Raw genomic sequence first — 18,527 nt, forward strand, 5'->3', positions numbered from 1 at the left:
CCGAGATAATAATCCAATCACCCCCTATACACTTCCTCCCCAGCTATGTTATTAAATCCCTTTAAACGTCATTCCCAAGCTTTTAAAACACACCCAGGCACACGCCCTGCAGCCTTCAACGTAACTCGACATTTTGGGGCAGCACCACTGTTAAATATCGCCTTTTCCAAATTTACTGCAAACTGCGGTCTCAAGTCTCTCGCCTCATTTTTGACTTTTGTCTGAAACCGGAGGCGAGGAGGATGGGTTTTGACAAACAGACTAGGCTCTGAAACCCTGAGTAATCGCATCTCGCTGCGGGGAGCTGTCGGCGGCAGCAGCAGCGATTTTAATCTTTTCTCTCCACCCAGTTTCCTTTTCCATTTCATGCTTGCCTTTTTTTTTTTTTTTGGTCTTTCCAATGACATCAAACCAAGGGCGGAAAAAGGAAAACTGAATGCCCCCAGGTCGACGCCGACTGAGGGTCGCGGTTCTGACTCGGGGACTCGCCCGCCACGGGAAAGCAGGAATGCGGTCGGCGGAGGCTTTCCCACCGCCCGGGTCCCGCCCCGGGTCGCGGAGGGATGGGCCCGGCCCGCGGCGGCCTCGAATCCCAGCCCGGGGCCCGCCCGGCCCGCCCAGGCCCAGCGCGGCCTGCCAAGCCGCGGCGTCGAGTTGGCTGCAGGCTGGGCCGGAGAGGCCTGAAGCGGCCGGCGGGGAAGGCAGGGCAGGGCGGGGCCGGGGGCCGGGGGCCGCGGCGGGACTCGGCGCTGCTCACCTGCTGGTACCGACTGCCGCAGGTCGGCTCCACCGCCGCCAGCGCCGCCAACGCCAACGCCATGGCGCAGCCGGCCGCAGGGAAGGAGGGCGAGCGAGCGAGCAAGCCGAAGGGACGCGGCGCTGCGGCCTGGGAGCGCGGGGAGGCCGACGGGGACGCGCCTCGGGCGGGTCTCGATGGCCGCCGCCGCTTCCAGGCGAGCCGCTCTCCTCGGGCTGTGAGCGCCGCCGCCGCGGAGGCTCCGACACAGCCCCTGGGGAGGAGGCGGGGACGACGACGACAACGACGCTACGCCGCCGCCCCGCCCCCGACTCGCGCGGCCCGGCCGTCCCGGCCTCGCCCCGCGCCGCCGCCCTCGCCGTCGGTGCCGCCGCCCGCAGTGGGCTCCGCCCCTCCTCCCGCGCCTCCGAGGCTGAAGCGTCGGATTCGATTCCACGAAAAGCGAGTTCACCACAGGCCCCCACAGAGAGGGCGACGCCGGTCATGAGCACCGCGTACCAAGCCCTGAGCTTCCCCTCCGTGTTGTCATCTAACCCTCATCACACACCCCGACACAGGGGCCGCAGCCCCATTTGAGAGGTCGTTGGCGCCCAGGGAGGTTATCAGTCTTACACAGCAGAGATCTGATCCCTGATATCTGGCTGCAGAGTCTCGGTTCTTATCCACTCCCTTCTTATCTGCCATCCTCATAGATCAGGGGTCAGTCGACAGGAGGGCGGAGGCCAAATCCGGACCACTGACCATGGAAAGTATATGAAATTCAAATTTCAGTGTTCATCAATTGTTTTATTGGAACACAGCTGCTCCGGTTTGTTTTGCCTGCAAACCCTAAATTACTGGCTATCTTAGCATTTACAGAAAAAATTTGCTGACCCTAAATCCTCGAGAACTGTTTAGGTCTCAGAGCCTATTTAGGGTGGATGATAATAATAGCATCTTCATTTTTATGCAGTCCTTTATTATTTTAACAGCCTCATCCGTGGATATAGACACGATATTTCCTGAACCAAAGCTCTCTGAGGAGGTGACAGGAAAGGCAAAACTTCAAAGATTAGCCTTGCTAAGAGCTTTCCAGGTAGCAGGTGCAAATGCGTTGAGGGAAGAGCTTGCCTTACGGAAGAGCTAAAGGAAGCGACATAACTGCCATATAGGAGATCATTATCAATGTTTCACAATGCCTCAAGAGAGTAAATATTTTACCAAGAACACAGAGCTATGGAGGGGTAAAGCTGGTATGTGAGTCCATTAAGCCAGCTTTCTTAACGATTATCATGCAACTAAATTATAAACTTTGTGAAGATGAGAGTATTTGTCTTTTAAATATTTTGATATCTCCCATAGCATCTAGCACAGTATAGCTATAGAGCAGGCATTTGAGGTCTGCTGTTTCTTTCTGTCACACCCAGCCATCTGGAATTGTTTCTACCCACATGTCCAACACAGAAAAAAACTTAATCTTGGAAGCTTGTTGCAATTCTCATTTCTTCTTGATTGCCTTTCCAAGTTGGTAGTCTAGGGTTGGCATTAATATGATTATTGTTTTAGCTTCTAATTTTCAAGTTTGGTTAACTACATAGTTTAAAACATAGCTATGTTTTGAACCTACTCTGAGGTTTCTGTATATAGGAGCCAATTGTAATCAATAAAAATTCTAGATATTTATCTTCCTTACTTTGAGATCTCTACCAGCATCCAAACTCCTACATGTCTGTCCCTATTTCCAAGTGTTGGCTTCACATATGTATACTCTGGGAGAGTGAACAAATCCAGCAATATGCTAATCTGAGAGTCTCAAAGTGGTAGGTTCCTTACTTTGTCCTTCAGTTGTTGTTTTTAACCCAGAAAAATAACCTTTAAATGTAATAAGGTACAGTGACAGTCCAAACATAATGTCCTACCTTTGTGGTCTTACATAAGGGGAAAAAAGTCTAATTTGAAAAATTTTTATATCTCATCAATGGAAAGTAGAAATCCAGACTTCTTTGCCCAGAATTTCTAAACATACATGTAAGAAGGAATAAAAAAGATGTCTGTGCTGCCACATATGGCTATTGGCGCAATAGCTGCCGTCTTTATGCATCTCTGCAGCACTGTGGCTTTTGTGGAAAAGAAGTTGCTACTCTTCCCATCTACTTCTTTCCTAAATTACTTTCTCTCTCAATAGCTATACATTCCCTGCATGTGACATATTTATCATAATATAAATACTGGGCTTTCTCAAAGGAATATTTTCTCTCGAAAGGAAAAGAAAGTTGATCTCCAGCTTCCAATCTCCCTTTCCTACTCCTTTTCTGATATGTTGAACCAAAATATTTTGTGTTAAGGAAAAGATGTGGTCTTCTCTTTCTCTGAGTTCTCCAAAGCCTTTAATAAGTAAATTGAGATAATTTGTGTTGATTCAATGGATGGGTAAATCGGGGAGTTGAGAAATTGAGTCACCGCTGTATAAGGTCTCCAGTTGGCAAGCAATTGTACAGGCAAGGGGAAAACTCTGAATTTCTGACTCATGGATCCATGCCTGCTGCAAGCCAAGCAGACAGAGAAGATAATCCAAGGCCATAAAAATTGCACTCTGGCTTCATCTCAAGATGTTGTCAAGAGAGTTTCCACAGAGAAAGTTATTAATTTCAGATTGCTGCACTTAAAAACTTATTTCCCCACAGAATAACAGTAATACTTTCCATGTGCAATACTTTTTATGTGAATTGCTGACTCTGAATCATCCATCCTGAGAGAGAAGAGAAATATTATGGACAACTAAGAGCATAGCTCATGTCTATTTCCTTTTTTCCCTCCAGTTTAGATAAAAATCTCCTCCAGGATAGATGTGATCTTCTCTCTTGCACGTCTACCTGAGGCCTGTCCTAGGCAGTACTGAGCTCAATGAGTAACCAAGAATGGTTTGTTAAAAAGCTCCACTGGTCTCATTTCAGGCCTTAAATGTCTCCAGCTAATCTTTATAGGGCTCCAACTGAACCATGCAGCTCCATTTCTACTGATTTTTAAATTCTTGCTACATTACTATGAGTTTCATTAAGAGCAAAAGGTAATATCTTTATATTACAAATAAAGAAATTTTCCACTGATAATTACAACCGTTTGTGGAGCACATGCTGCGTCTTGGACCCTTTCATACATCATGTCCTTAATCCTCATAACAAACCCATTCTGCAGGTGAAGAGATTAAGGAAATGTACATCAGTTGCTCAACTAGTGAGTGGTGGAACAATAATTCAAACTCAGATCTGTTTGACTACAAAACTTGAGTACTGCTCTGTAAGTGGAAGGAAATACAGGACATAGAAGGACCAGTTCTACCCTCACGGTCTTCACGATGAAACAGAGAAGATAGTAAACACATATTCAGGTCATTTTTTTAATATAAAAATTGCAAGTTAATTACGGCTGTGTTGAGCTATATTAAATAACGCTGAGAGATGGTAAAGGGAATTATGTGACCAGGGGGGATAGTCAGGTAAGGATTCAGCAGAAAGGGTTTTAAATGAGAAAAAGCCTTTGTTGTGATGGAAAGAGGGGAAGGCATACCAAGTCATGAGTATGCTTGAACAAAAGCTTAGAACAGCGGTCAGCAAACTTTTATGTAAAGAGATAGATAGTAAATATTTTGGGCTTCGTGGGCCACAAGCTTTCTGTCACATCTACTCCATTTTGTACTTTTTGCACCACCATTGTATCGTGAACACAGCCATAGACAATACCAAACAAATTGGCCTAGCTGTGTTTCAATAAAACTTTATTTATGGTCACTGAAATTTGAATTTCCCATCATTTTCATATGTCATGAAATATCCTTCTTTTGATTTTTTTAAACTATTTAGAAATGTAAAAACTATTCTTAACTCTCATGTCATAAAAAAACAGGTGGTGGGCTGGATTTGGCCTCCAGGCCGCAGTTTGCCAACCCCTAGCTTCACAGAAGGACAAAAAAAGTTTATGTGCTAAGAGCTTGAGTAGGAAGTTTAAACCACAGAGTAATGCAAAAGGCCTAATGGACAGGGAAGGGAGAGAGGAGGGTGGGAAACTATAAAAGATCTTAAAACATAAATGTGTTGTGCAAAAAAAGTAAGTCAGAGGAAAAGGATTTGTCAAGTAGGAATCCAACATGAGACTCTTGATTCCTTGGTTTATCTTCTTGACACTGGAATGCCATTGATTCATTTATTCAACAGATATTAACTTACCACCAATATGGGCAAGCACTGTGGCTTTCTGCCTAGAACCTGAAACTACAAAAGAATAGTTTCTCATTTATTTTCCAAAATGAAATTAAGAAATGCTAAGGGTGATTGTTTACTTATTTATTTAACATATCTTAAGTTTTGGTATGTTATGTCTTTGTTTTCATTCATCTCAAGGTATTTTCTAATTTCTCTTGTGATTTCTTAGACTCATTGGTTATTTAGCAGTGTGTGGTTTAATTTCCACATATCTGTGCATTTCCCAAATTTCTTTCTGTTATTGATTGCTAATTTCACTCCACTGTGGTTGGAGAACATATTTTGTATTATTTGCTTTATGGTTTGCTTCATGCTCTAGTATGTGGTCTATTCTGGAGAATGTTCCATCTCCACTAGAGAAGAATATACGTTTTGCTGTCTATAGGTATCTTTTAGGTCTAGTTGGCTTATATTGTAGTTCAGATCTTCTATTTCCTTGTTGATCTTCTATCTAGTTGTTATAGCCATTATTAAAAGTGGATTGTTGAAGTCTCCAACTATTATTGTTGAATTGTCTATTTCTCCCTTCAATTGTGTCAGTTTTGCTTTATATATTTTAGTGCTTTATTGTTAAGTACATATATGTTTATAGTATTTACTTATTTTATACACTGTCTTGGTCCAAAAAGGATTTAAGTGGTTACAGTATAGCAGGAAATCATAGATTAGAAGTAGATGAGAAAGAAAAAGCTAAACAAGAGTAGTAACATGAAATAGACTTTGTCTTCATTTTCACTGTTTTCTCCATGTGAACAGAGCCTGGCACATAGTAAGCCCTTTAGGATTGAAATATCATTGGGAATGAGGTTAAGTTACACATGTTACAAGCACACCATAAATTTGGCCTGTGATTGAAGTGGAGACCTGATTGGTAATACAATTGATAGTGAACCTGAGCTAAATAAACAAAAGATACCAAGACTAATAGAGAAGTTTCTTCCAAGAGTCTTCACTAAAATTTAATTGTAAAGATGCTACACCGATCTCTGTCCCAAACAGAATATATGCTGTAAGTTTCGGGAAATCCCCCCTACCAGGAGTGATGCTATGGCTGGTCCATGTTTTGACCGCCACATCTGATTGTGCAACCAGGGATAGCCATCCCATTGTTGTCTGTTAAATGACACCTCCCACCCTGCATTTGGGCGATATACAACCTTTGCATCTATAGGAGGCGACCCCATAAAATCTGTGAGCAATCCCTCTTCTGACGAATAGTTCACAATATATTTAGGGGTGTTATGGGTGGGGAAGGAATGAGGAACAGCAAAGTGTCCACGAGGAAATCAAGTGTCTGATCTTCATCTTTGGACACAGTGTACCAACCAATCACATTAACTAAGCACCTTAAAGAAAGGAACACAGTGATTAGGGAAAGTGCTTAACTCTCCAACCCTCAGGCCGATTCATGAGGTAAGAAAACGGTTTCTCACATTTCCCAGGCTGGGAGTTTTGTTACTGTGTTTAGGGAGTATCATAAGAGACATGAGTACACATGGGAAATACTAAAGCTAGGAGCTCTGCACTGCCTGTGGTGTGTCAGGGGAAAAACAATGGGCGCGAATTATGTCACAGAAAAGAAGCAACCCGCAGGGGGCCCCACTGGAAGAATGATGTTGCCTTAAACTCAGCAGCAGCTTGTGGGCATGCATGCTGGTTCCTACAGGTCTTCAGGGAACTCTGCCCGGGTGACTTAGAGCAGGCCTCAAGCAAAGCACAAGAGAGAATCTCTAGTTCTAAATAAGACTACGTGAAGACCAGGAAATAATACCTTATTTTTTAAGCAGTGTTGAAATCCTGGCCAAATTATTCAGGGACTCCTCTCTAACGTTATTCCTGTGTGGGGCTCTCCCTCATCACAACGTCTTCAGTAACTAAAGCCCACAGATGGAGCAAAGACAAGTCCCCTTCTAGGCCAAATTCCTCCCCTGGAGTGAGCAGTGCTATAACATGGGAGTGGTACCTGGTGGGATGCACCTGGGAACGCAGCCTTTCCACGACCTTTGATGGTGACAAAACAGGTCACAAAACCTCAGATTTCAATTTTAAACGGCGTAATTAGCCACCCCCTTAGTGGCTGAATGGAGGCTGTGTTCTTGGCTCTTGAAACACCAAACATCCTCTCGCCCTGTCTTTACCTGTTAAGCCAGTGTCATTCTATAAGCAAACATGGTCAGTATACGAGTCTACAGGTCATCCAGAACACCAGCTTAAATTCCCACTGATGTTTTTCACCAGAAAAAGTTTTAAGGCACATTTTTTATTGTTCACTGCCCTAACAAGGTGCCTCTGATGTCAATGGCCCCAAGAACACTACTTTAATAACTCACATGTATTAAGCAATTACTTTATGCTGGGGACTGTGCCAAGCAATTTACATTCCTTATCTTTTTTACCACTCACAATAAACACATGAGATAAAGTGTATTTCTGTCTCTATTCTGTGGATGAGGGAACAAGTTGCATGGAAGTTAATTATCTTGGCTATGTGTGTGTGTCATAGAAGATTGGGGCTAAAATACCTTTAGAAATCATTTGGTTTAATGCCTCACTTTACAGATGAGGAAACCGAGCTCGGAGAGGTTAAGTCACGTGCTCATGATCACACAGCCAGGAAGTGGCAGAGCTGATACCTAACACAAGGTTCCTTCCCTCTGTGAACCATACAATCTACCACTTTGAGTTAACACACATCACCCTGGCCTCCTGTTCTCTACTAGTCGGTGGCCCAGCCTTTTATGATTTGAGGATATGTGCCATCCCCAAGCATGCTGTCATCATGCAATCAAACTATGATTCAAAAGAAAAGTGGGGGGCCATCATGCTCCCTCCGCATCAGATTGATGAAGTCAAACTTCGTGACTCAGAACACACAGAAGCTCTTCAGCCCTTAACAACTTTCCCCACAGGAAACCTGCCAGGTGCTGGGGTACCTTTTGAGTTCTTCATGGGTGGCAGAGAACGCAGCTAAAAATAGATCTGTCTCCAGCTCTCCCAGAAGAGGCTTGTAGCCTAAAAATGTCACTCTCTTCTCCCTTCCAAAACACAGACATCATGGCCCAGAGCATAGCCCTTCCCTCCCAACCTAGCAGCTGCTTAAGGATAAGACTTCCTCCCACCTGGAGACTAGATTTCCTTCTTGGGGAAGGGAGAGAAGTGTCTCTTACCAGCAGGAAAGACCTTTCACATGAACTTTGGCAAAAACCACTCTTATAAAGCAGATTGACTTCAACGAAAATGGTGAGGGTCTCTGGGCTAGTCCTTTATATCCTGAAGATCAACTAAATAGGACAGTGTCTGTAAAAGGACTTGGTAAACTGCAAATACCAGGAACCATCATGTGCCTCTGCACGTGTTCCTTGCATCTTCAAAATCTCAGTGAGCGGAAGGAATGACTTCTCTAGTGATACCTCTGGTGACACAGAGTTTCCAGCCGCTGAGACTCAGGGAGTTTTCACAGCCTGGGCTTTCCGTGGGTAACTCCTTGTGCGCTGAGATGAGATTAGGATCACTGCAGAAAGCAGTTCTGAGGCTGGGCTCATGCCGGCTGAAAGGGGAGCAGGTACTGCAATGAGTAAGAATGAGTTTCAATCGGCCAACAGAATTGAGGAGACAGGGAGAGAGTCTTGTTCAGCCATGGGAGGACCTCCCAACTGAGTCTCCGCCCCTGTGTTAACCTGGAGATGGTCTTAATATAAAGACATGTTTGCTAGCTTCTCGCCAGGGGCATGCAATGCTTGAGCTCCATGGAACATCTTGTCACGTGAGAGGTGTTTTCAGTTCTTTTAGTTTATTCATGGCATTCATTCATTCAGTAAGTAGATGTTTAATTCTTACTGCATGGGTAGCTTTCTCTGCTAAAAAAACTTCTCCGTTTTCTGCCGAAATACAAAGCCCACATACAGTGAGTATAGTCTGAAGGTAAACAGGTTTTGTTTAAATACAAAAAGTAAAAATGTGCCTATTTCCATTGAATCCACTCCCTGCCACTCCCCTTGCTCCCCACCATAAACCAGAGGTCACTTTGGGGATATTTTCTGTTCCTGGGAACCACTGTGCTTCTGGAAAACACTGTCTTCAAAATGCCATCATATTCTTTTTATAATATTTTTTATAGTACTATTACAGTATTTATTGGACACTCTTGTGCATAGCTCCATGAGAGATTCCGAGGGAATATGAAAGCAATAACAGCACGAACACATCATCATGAAGAAAGACAAGAAGTGTAAGATGTGGTGCCTGGGCCTTAGGTCCTTATCACGGGATGCACAAAGGCGGGGGGAATGCCTGTGACTCATGCTCCCTCTCCCACGCCCAGGACAGGCAGCAGTAATCCATCCCAACACTCCCACTGAAGTCAGATCCGGCTAAAAATTCCTCTCAACACAGTGCTCTGAGTAGTCACTGCCAGTTTTCTGGAGTTGGCAGAAAAATACTCCATGTAAAATACAATCCATCCACCTCCAATTTCCATCCATGTATTTTTGACCAAGTTCAACAGAAGTTCAGAAAAGGAAGAAACGGTCATATGTGCTGGAGTGATTGGGAAAGATGCCATAGGGGAGGGCAATTTTAGCTTTATCCTGAAGGATTGGTCAAATTGGGGTAGAGCAGGTAAATAGAAGAGAGGAGAGAGGAAGAATACTTGCTTCAGTGAAGTTTCTTGCATTTTTTTTAATGAGGTCAAATCTATGTCTCTCTCTCTTTTTTTTTTTAATGACTTCTGGCTTTAATTTAGGAAGATCTTCCTCACCCCCAAGATCATGAAAACATTTACCTATATTTTCTTCTAGTACTTTCATGGTTTTCTTTTTTACACGGACATATTTGATCAAGTTCAATTTATTTTGGGATAAGGAATATGGTAGGAATCTAGCTTTCTTTTTTTTTTAATGGCTAGTGGGGCCAGCCCTATGGTGCAAGCAGTTGGGTGCGTACGCTCCACTGTGGTGGCCTGGGGTTCGCTGGTTGGGATCCCGGGCGCGCTGGTTGGGATCCCTGGCGCGCACCGACAAACTGCTTGTCAAGCCATGCTGTGGCGGCATCCCATATAAAGTGGAGGAAGATGGGCATGGATGTTAGCCCAGGGCCAGTCTTCAGCAAAAAGAGGAGGATTGGCAGATGTTAGCTCAGGGCCAATCTTCCTCACACACACACACACACAAATGGCTAGTTAGATCTCGTACCATTTGTTAAATAATCATTTAAAGAGTCTCCTTTACAGGGGCCGGCCCGGTGGCGTAGTGGTTAAGTGCACGCACTCCCCTTTGGTCGCCCAGGGTTCACAGGTTTGGATCCCAGGCGCGCACCGATGCACTGCTTGTCAAGCCATGCTATGGCGGTATCCCACATAAAGTAGAGGAAGATGGGCACGGATGTTAGCCCAGGGTCAATCTTCCTCAGAAAAAAAGAGGAAGATTGGTAACAGATGTTAGCTCAGGGCTAATCTTCCTCATACACACGACAAAATAAAATAAAAAGTCTCCTTTACAGATTAGTGGTTACCTGAGGGGAAGGGAGTGGGGAGAGGGCATAAGGGGTAAAGGGGCTTATATGTACTGTAACAGATAAAAACTAGATAAAAACTAACTAGACTATCAGTATATAGAAACTGATATGTAATGTATCAACTCAAATTACACAATGTTACAAACCAATATGACCTCAGTAAAATAATAAAAAAATAAACTATTTACAAAATAAATAAAAGAAAAAGTCTCCTTTAACATATACAAAATCTCCTTTGTATGTGTGCTTATTTCTGGATCCCTGATTATTTTTTCATTCATCTGTTCATATGTTTGTTGGGAGTCCTGTTTTTTAGAAAACTCAATTTGCAAAATCCTCAACATACAAATCAGATAAACTAAGCAGGTAAGAGTCCTCAGGCAGTAGATAGGAAGCTGCCCTAACTGTCCCTGAAATGATTCAATTTTTCAAAAGCTTAAATGTATACATATCTTTTTTTATACAATAGCTTTATTGACATATAACTCTCATAGCATACAATTCATCCATTTAAAATGTACAATTCAGTGGTTTTCAGCAATTTACAGTGTGCCATAATCAATTTAGAACGTTTTCATCACCCCCAAAAGAAACCCTGTATCCATTAGCAGTCACTCCCCATTTCCTCCCAACCCCCTGCGCCTTAGGCAACCACTAATCTACTTTTTGTCAGTATAGATTTGCCTGTTCTGGACATTTCATATACACAGAATCATACAATATGTGGCCTTTTGTGTCTGGCTTCTTTCACTTAGCATAATGTCTTCAAAGTTGATCCAAATTTTAGCATGTGTCTGTACTTAGTCTTTTTTTTAATTGAGATAAGATTTATATAACATGAAAGTAACTATTTAAAAGTATGCAATTTGGTGGCATTCAGTATCTTCATTATGTTGTACAACCATCACCTCTATCTAGTTCCAAAACATTTTCATCACCCCAAAAGGAAACTGTGTACTCATTAAATAGTAACTCCCCATTCCCTCCCCCACTTCCCTGCACTCCCCAGCCCCTGGCAACCATTAATCAACTTTCTGTCTCTATAGATTTGCCTAGTCTGGACATTTCATGTAAACAGAATCATACAATATGTGACTTTTTGTGTCTGGCTTCTTTCTCTTAGCATAGTGTTTTCAAAGTTCATCTATATTATAGCATGTGTATCCATACTTCATTTCTTTTTATTGTTGAAAATTCCATGGTATGGATATAGCACACTTTGTTTATCCATTCCTCAGTTGATGGACATTTTGGTCATTTCCACTTTTTGGCTATTATGAACAATGCTGCTGTGAACATTTGTGTACAAGTTTTTGTGTGAACCATACACTTCTTTTAAAAGGAGCATTACCTTTTGCATAAAGTCTTATAGTTCTTTGCAATACCAGTCCTATGAGCCATCTTTTCAGGATGATTAACAAAATAATCTTGTTTCTTTTTTTGTGAGGAAGATCGGCCCTGAGCCAACATCTGACAGTCCTCCTCTTTTTGCTGAGGAAGACTGGCCCTGGGCTAACATCCATGCCCATCTTCCTCCACTTTATACGGGAAGTTGCCACAGCATGGCTTGCCAAGCGGTGCGTCGGTGCGCACCCAGGATCCAAACCAGCGAACCCCAGGCCGCCGCAGCAGAGCGTGTGCACTTAACCGCTTGGGCCACCAGGCGGGCTCCCATACCCTTGTTTCTTTAAAGCCAAATGTAATTTCATTTGTGGAGGCCTCAATCCTGTCAGTCTATGCTAATTTGAACCACCATGAAATAAAGTAAATTAAGAAATTAATTAAGAAAACTGCAGTCTGGTGAAGAACACGACTAGGTGGGTGCTCAAAAGGATCCAGTGATAAAGATGGAGGCAGTGCTGAAGTACAAATACAAAATCACTCCTGTTACACTTTTTAAGTTCTCTTCTTCGCAAGAATAGGATCCAGGTAATTTCATTCATTTATTTATGGACTAGAGGTTCAATTTTTAAACTAGTTTAAACATTTAATAGGTTTTGCCTATTAATCCTGCCATTAACAGGATTGCCACAGACAAGGTTCAATGGAAGAAATCAAAAGACCACAACAAAGACAGACAGTTTTTTAACAGACCCGACTGCCCCCCAGACTCTAGTTCTTGAGAACAAAGACTGCATCGTGTTTGCGGTAGGCACACCATAAATATACTGTATTTGTTAAATAAAAAAATGAGTGAAAGTGTGTCTAGAATCAGATTTCTAGCCTTTGCTCCACCCACCCACTCCAGCCCTGCTGTTTACACCCCCCCAGAGCCCCCAGCCTCACCCAATGCTAAGGGACAGATCATGATCTATCTAAGGCAGGCGTGGTTGGAAGATTGTCTTTAGGAATTTGGGGAAGAGAGGGAGTAGCATCAATGGTAGAAAATCAAACCATCTTGTGTGGTCTTACCCTTCATCTGCCAATTTTGAAAGGACAGTAATTTCTCTATACTTTGGCATTTGTACTGAACAACAAAAACAAAAACAAACAAGAAAGAGTTTAAATACTAAATCAAATTGACTGTAAGCCTCTAACCCTCCGCCCAGGGCTCCCTGACCCCTCAGTGTTGTCTAATTGCGGCTCTGGGAGACGCAGAATAAGCAGGCCGTTCAATGCTGCTATTTTAAGCACCAAGTCTGGGTAGTCAATGCTGGCAGCAGACTGTGCAAGAAGCACCTTCACGGCCCAGACAGCCATGTACTCTGCCAGACTCACTGAAGATGAACCACAGGGAAGTCCAAAGAGCCTGTCTGGGCCTCTTTGCCCCTCATTAGTTAAACCGTGGCAGACATTCCAGGCCAGAGGGACATGTTCTATCTGTAAGTGCCTGAAAAATCCCACCGTGCTCTGACACAGCTGGGGCTGTGTCGCTGGCTGGCTCCTTTGTATCACTTGGTAATCAGTTCAGATGTCACCTCCTCAAAGGGGGCTACCCTGGCGCCTCACAAAGACCTTGAGACCCTAAAGATGAAATTGCTATCTATCTCAGCCCGCACAGTGCCCTAGTTCTGTCTCTTTAGCCACAGAAGCTCCTGAGGGTGAGGGGTGGCAGGCCCACCATCTGAAAGGGTGGTGGTAGTGGTCCTTTTGATTAGTTTGCACTGTTTTTCTTGGGTGTTAACTCCTATTCTGATGAAATGATTGTGATTTCACCTTGCCCCAGAACAAACAGAGCTGTGACTTGTGTTTCCCAGTGTTCATTGCTAATTTCATGCACCATCAGGTTTCGTGTTCTCTCACGTTTCCACTAAACCTTGTTTCCCCCCTCGGCTGTGGGAACATTGTGGGGAGTACATTGTGGGGAGCTGGTATGCTGGGGGTTGCCAGGAGGCTGGAACAAACTTGGGGAGAACTTGTCCCTTGGCGACACGCACCCATGGGAAGCTTGCTCTCCAGACTACCCACCCACACACCCAGGGCAGCCATGGCTCACCAACCACAGCTAAGATGGGAAATGGCCTCCGGGTTCTGCTCAAAAGCACCCCAGGCAGCCACTACCAACTGAACTTAACTGGCACTACTTGGCAGTCCTGCTTGACTTATTAACAATAATCGAAAAAGAAAAAATAAATCTGTCCCCCAAACTGCATTCAGTTACACTGTTGCTCAGATCGTATTCCCTGTCCATATAGCGCTGTTTCATGAATTTTCCCAACACCAAAAATCTATAAGGTGAGAGAGCCTTTGTTCTTTTAAGGAGGAAGGAAATCTCTCTGAAAACACCTTTTAAAAATAAGTTTTGGGGGGGCTGGCCTGGTGGCAGAGTGATTGGGTTCGCATGCTCTGCTTCTGCGGCCTGGGGTTTGTGGGTTCGGATCCGGGGTGCGGACATGCCTGCCACTCATCAAGCTGTGCTGTGGTGGCATCCCATATGCAAAATAGAGGAGGATGGGCACAGATGTTAGCTCAGGGCTAATCTTTCTCAGCAAAAAGAGGAAGATTGGCAACGGATGCTCAGGGCCAATCTTCTCACCAAAAAAAAAAATAATAACAATAAGTTTTGGGGCCAGCCCCATGGCCTAGTCGTTAAGTTTGGTGTGCTCCGCTTCAGCGGCCCGGGTTTGGTTCCCAGGCGCGGACCTGCACCACTCGTTGGCAGCCATGCTGTGGCAGTGACCCACATACAAAATAGAGGAAGACTGGCACAGATGTTAGCTCAGAGTGAATCTTCCTCAAGCAAAAAGAGGAAGATTGGCAACAGATGTTAGCTCAGAGTGAATCTTCTTCAGCAAAAATAAAATAAAATAAATAAATAAAAAATAAATATAAGTTTTAATGTATTTTAAGTATGAAGAAGTACAGAGAAGAAAACATTTAATGGCCCATGTTCTCATTGCCCAGATCCTCTTGTTGATATTAATAACAATAACAATAGAATAGTAATACATGTACAAGGTTTGAAATTTTAAACATTAAAGTATAAAATAATAAGTGATAACTTCTGTTCCTGCTCTTCCTAATGGTAACACCTATTATTTATTGATAGTGTTTTTATCCGTCCTTCCAGAAAAAGTATATGTATGTATAAATTCTTTTTTAAATTTATCAAAAAAAGGGAGATGGATCATGCTCTACATTACGTTCCATGTGTTGTTTTTTTCTTACAAAATAATACATCTTGGCATCCTTTCCTGACCCACCTCATTCATTTTTATCAGTGCATGGTTTTCCAACATATGGACGTGCCATAATTTAGCTAATGAGTACCCTATTAATGGCAAAACATCTTTTAAACATTTCAGTGGGCCCTTTGGCAGTTGATACGCTATACATCAATAAGAGAGGAGGGACTCCTATTTCATTCATTCACTCAAAATCCTACAGCTCCAAAGATTATTCAGCTTGGTCCACAACATCTGGCAAATACAACTGCAAATCAAAGCATCAGCAGAGTGGGGGTGGGGGTGTGGAATGAAAAAGTCATTTGCAATGCACCAGAGTGAAGATCCCTTGCAATGATCATAAACGATATATACTGACAGTCCTCGAAGACTCAGTCATCGATGGGGCCAGGTGGTATCGCCGTGGGTGACATCTACGCAGCATTGCTTCACACAGAGACTTCAGATTAACAATGTCTCAGAAGGCTTACAGCACTGAAAATGCCTTATTTTATTTATAACGGGTATATTCACTACAGCTGCTGAGTCCACTGAGCCAGCCATGCTTTCCTATCATCAAGGTGCCTTGAGAGTAGGACCATCTTGATACATATGTGTATTTTTTTTAATTCTCTAGGGAAAGAGATCTTTGCTTTGTCCAATTCTAATTCTGCCAGGGAATTGGGGTATTCAGTTCAGGTAAAATTGAAACTGGCCTCATTGAACCACTTGTTAACTGTGTGTCCTACGCATGTCACCTAACCGTTCTAAGTCTGTAACATGGAGATAATGATGCCTACCCCATAGGGTTGTTGGGATGGTTAGCTGGGACAATTTACATCCACAGGAAAACATACGGTATGCTCCCACTTCTATATTTAAACATGTATCTAATCTGCAAAGAGAGGTGTCTGGAAAGATTTTACCAAAATGTTAACCTTGGTTTTCTCTGGGGATGGGATTTCTGGAGATTTTTGTTTTTCTTAGTTTTTTTCCATACTGCTTGAGTTTGTTTGTTTTGAGGATTTTTAAACTTTTTACAATGATTAGGAATGATTTTTACACAAAACATAAAGCCATTTTTAAAATGAGATAATGCATATAAAGAAAACCACACACAGTAAGTGCTCAATCAATGGTAGATGGTATTACTGTGAAAAGCTATCATGAAAAGATGGCTTGTTCGATAGCAGAAAATCACCATTTAACTATATTTAAGACCCACAAAGCCCAATCCTTAAGATTATGGGCTTTGGAATCAGACAATCTTGGGTTTAAACCCCAGTTCTATATCTTTTTTTTTCCTTCTCTCAGTCTTTTTAGGTAACACATCTTGAGCAGAACACTTCACCACTTATAGCCTTGGCTTCTCCATCTGTAAAATAAAATGCTTTTCCCCTCATCCAATCACCCAAATCCTACTCAACCTTCAGAGTTTTCAGTGTTTCCAGCTGCCCCAAATACATGGAATTCCTGGAGTACTTGCAACTTTGTGGCTCTTTAGGGCCCCGGATACAATAATACAACCTAGTCTGGAAAACACAGCTAATTCCCTGCACAATATCTATTCCTCTCTTTCTCTTTACCAACAGAACTTGGCTTTTATGCAGGGCAGCATGTGCCCAATTAAAAATACTTCCCTCCCAGACTTCCTTGCAGTTAGATAGCAGTGGCCTTGTGACCCAGTCTGACCAATGAGATATAAGCACTATTCTTATATATTACAAGGGGCTTCCAAGAAAATTGTTTTATCCCTGATCAGAAGGGAGATATTCAGCTGCCATATGCTCTTGGCTCTCATCTCTTCCCCCTATTTCAGCCTGAAGCAGGAAAATGACACTTAGAGGGGCAGCAGCCATCTTTGCAACTATGAGTATGACTCACTAAGAATGACAAAGCAGGAAAGCAGAAGAAACCAGGTCCTTGATGACTTCATGGAGATGCTGTACAAATCCTGGACCAAATACTCTAGACTTCATGTTACATGAGAAAAACAAACCTTAGTAGGTTAAGCCACTGTTGTCAGGATTTAGTTACATGCAGCCAAATGCAGTCCTGAGTGAATACACTACCTTATAGGATACACTACCTTATCTGAGGATTCAAATAAGATAATACGTGTCAAGCACTTAGCCCAGTGCCTGGAACATAGGCATAACTTAATAAATATTTATTGATCAGTTCCAATTTTCTTCCCAGAGAGGAAGGCATACACAGGGCAAATCCACATTTTATGTGGCCTGAAACTACAATTTGGGGGACCCTCTTTAAGAAAAAGAATAGAAAAGTACAAATACAAAATGGGGCTTTGGAAGGGGTCTTTGCAAGTGAGAGGCTCTGAAACTCAAGCTTCATGAACTTCATGGAAAATCTATTCCTGTTTAGACCTGAGGTGATAGAAGCAGATTTGAAGTATGAGTTATTCAGACTCTTTTGGTAGGCAAAAACCCATCTGAGTCAGATGGAGTGAAAAAAGTTGACATTTATGATAAGGATCCAGGATATCTCACAGGACCCAAGGATGAGAATTTAGCTGGGGCAAATATGTATGGCAATCAGAGACTCAAATACCAGCAGGACTCCCCATGTTTCGTCTCTTCTTCTCTAAACCTACACATATGCTTCGTTCTTATCTTTCTCTTTGCACATCAGTTCCAACTGCTTTTCTGACCCAAGGAGCAGAACACCATGGCCACCCATGTTACATGTCGCATGTTACAGCTCCAATCACCAGTTCCTAGTCCAACTTCCCAGGGAAGCAGTCTGATTGACAGACTTGAGTCAGGTGTCCATCCTTGGGTGAAAAAACAGCACCATAACAACTGGGAGGCCACTCAACCCTGAGATCAAGATAAAGGCACTCACCTGAAAAAGAGGAATCATTGTGAGCCAGGGAGCAAACCCAAGAAGCGTCTGCCTCACCTGTTAGTCTCTGATTGTAGGGCAGCACTGTTCAATAGAAATATAATGTAAGATACAAATGGAAACCACATATGTCATTCAAAATTTTCTAGCAGACACATTAAGAAGTACAAAGAAACAGATGACATTAATTTTTATATTTTGTTTAACCCAACATATTCAAAATATTATTACTTTAACATGTACTCAATACAAAAATATTTTACATGCTTTTTTACATACTAAGTCTTCGAATTCCAGTGTGTGTTTTACATTTCCGGCACATCTCAGTTCGGACTAGCTACATGTGGCTAGTGGCTACCATAGTGGACATGCAAATCTAGATTTCTTGGCTGAGATCTGGTTGATGCTGCTCTTCATGTACATCGCAGCAGTCCCAAGTCTGTAGCGATCAAACACAACAGTCTCTTGCTTGATGAGGTTGTCATTATTGTGTGTCTGCTCTTGGGCTCAGATAAATGTGCAGGACTAATCATCACTGGCTTTCAGAGTGCA

At 42.9% G+C, this 18,527-nt stretch overlaps 1 protein-coding gene across 2 annotated transcripts in view; it reads right to left on the minus strand.

The window, feature by feature from the left end:
- The window catches only part of NDFIP1 (Nedd4 family interacting protein 1), a 62,438-nt gene extending 44,430 nt beyond the window's left edge, over positions 1 to 18,008 (minus strand). The window contains exon 1 of one of the 2 annotated variants that reach the window (XM_087429629.1): positions 17,976 to 18,008. In XM_087429629.1, the coding sequence (XP_087285755.1) occupies positions 17,976 to 17,993 (18 nt within the window). In that variant the 5' untranslated portion in view covers positions 17,994 to 18,008. Of the gene's footprint in view, positions 1 to 757; positions 997 to 17,975 lie in introns of those variants that run through there. The other variant, XM_004420048.3, reaches the window with a different exon arrangement.
- Between the last annotated feature and the right edge of the window lie 519 nt (positions 18,009 to 18,527).

This window comes from Ceratotherium simum, chromosome 4 (genome assembly GCF_057802395.1).
Source record: "Ceratotherium simum simum isolate JZ-2026a chromosome 4, ASM5780239v1, whole genome shotgun sequence".
Classification (NCBI taxonomy): Eukaryota; Metazoa; Chordata; class Mammalia; order Perissodactyla; family Rhinocerotidae; genus Ceratotherium; species Ceratotherium simum.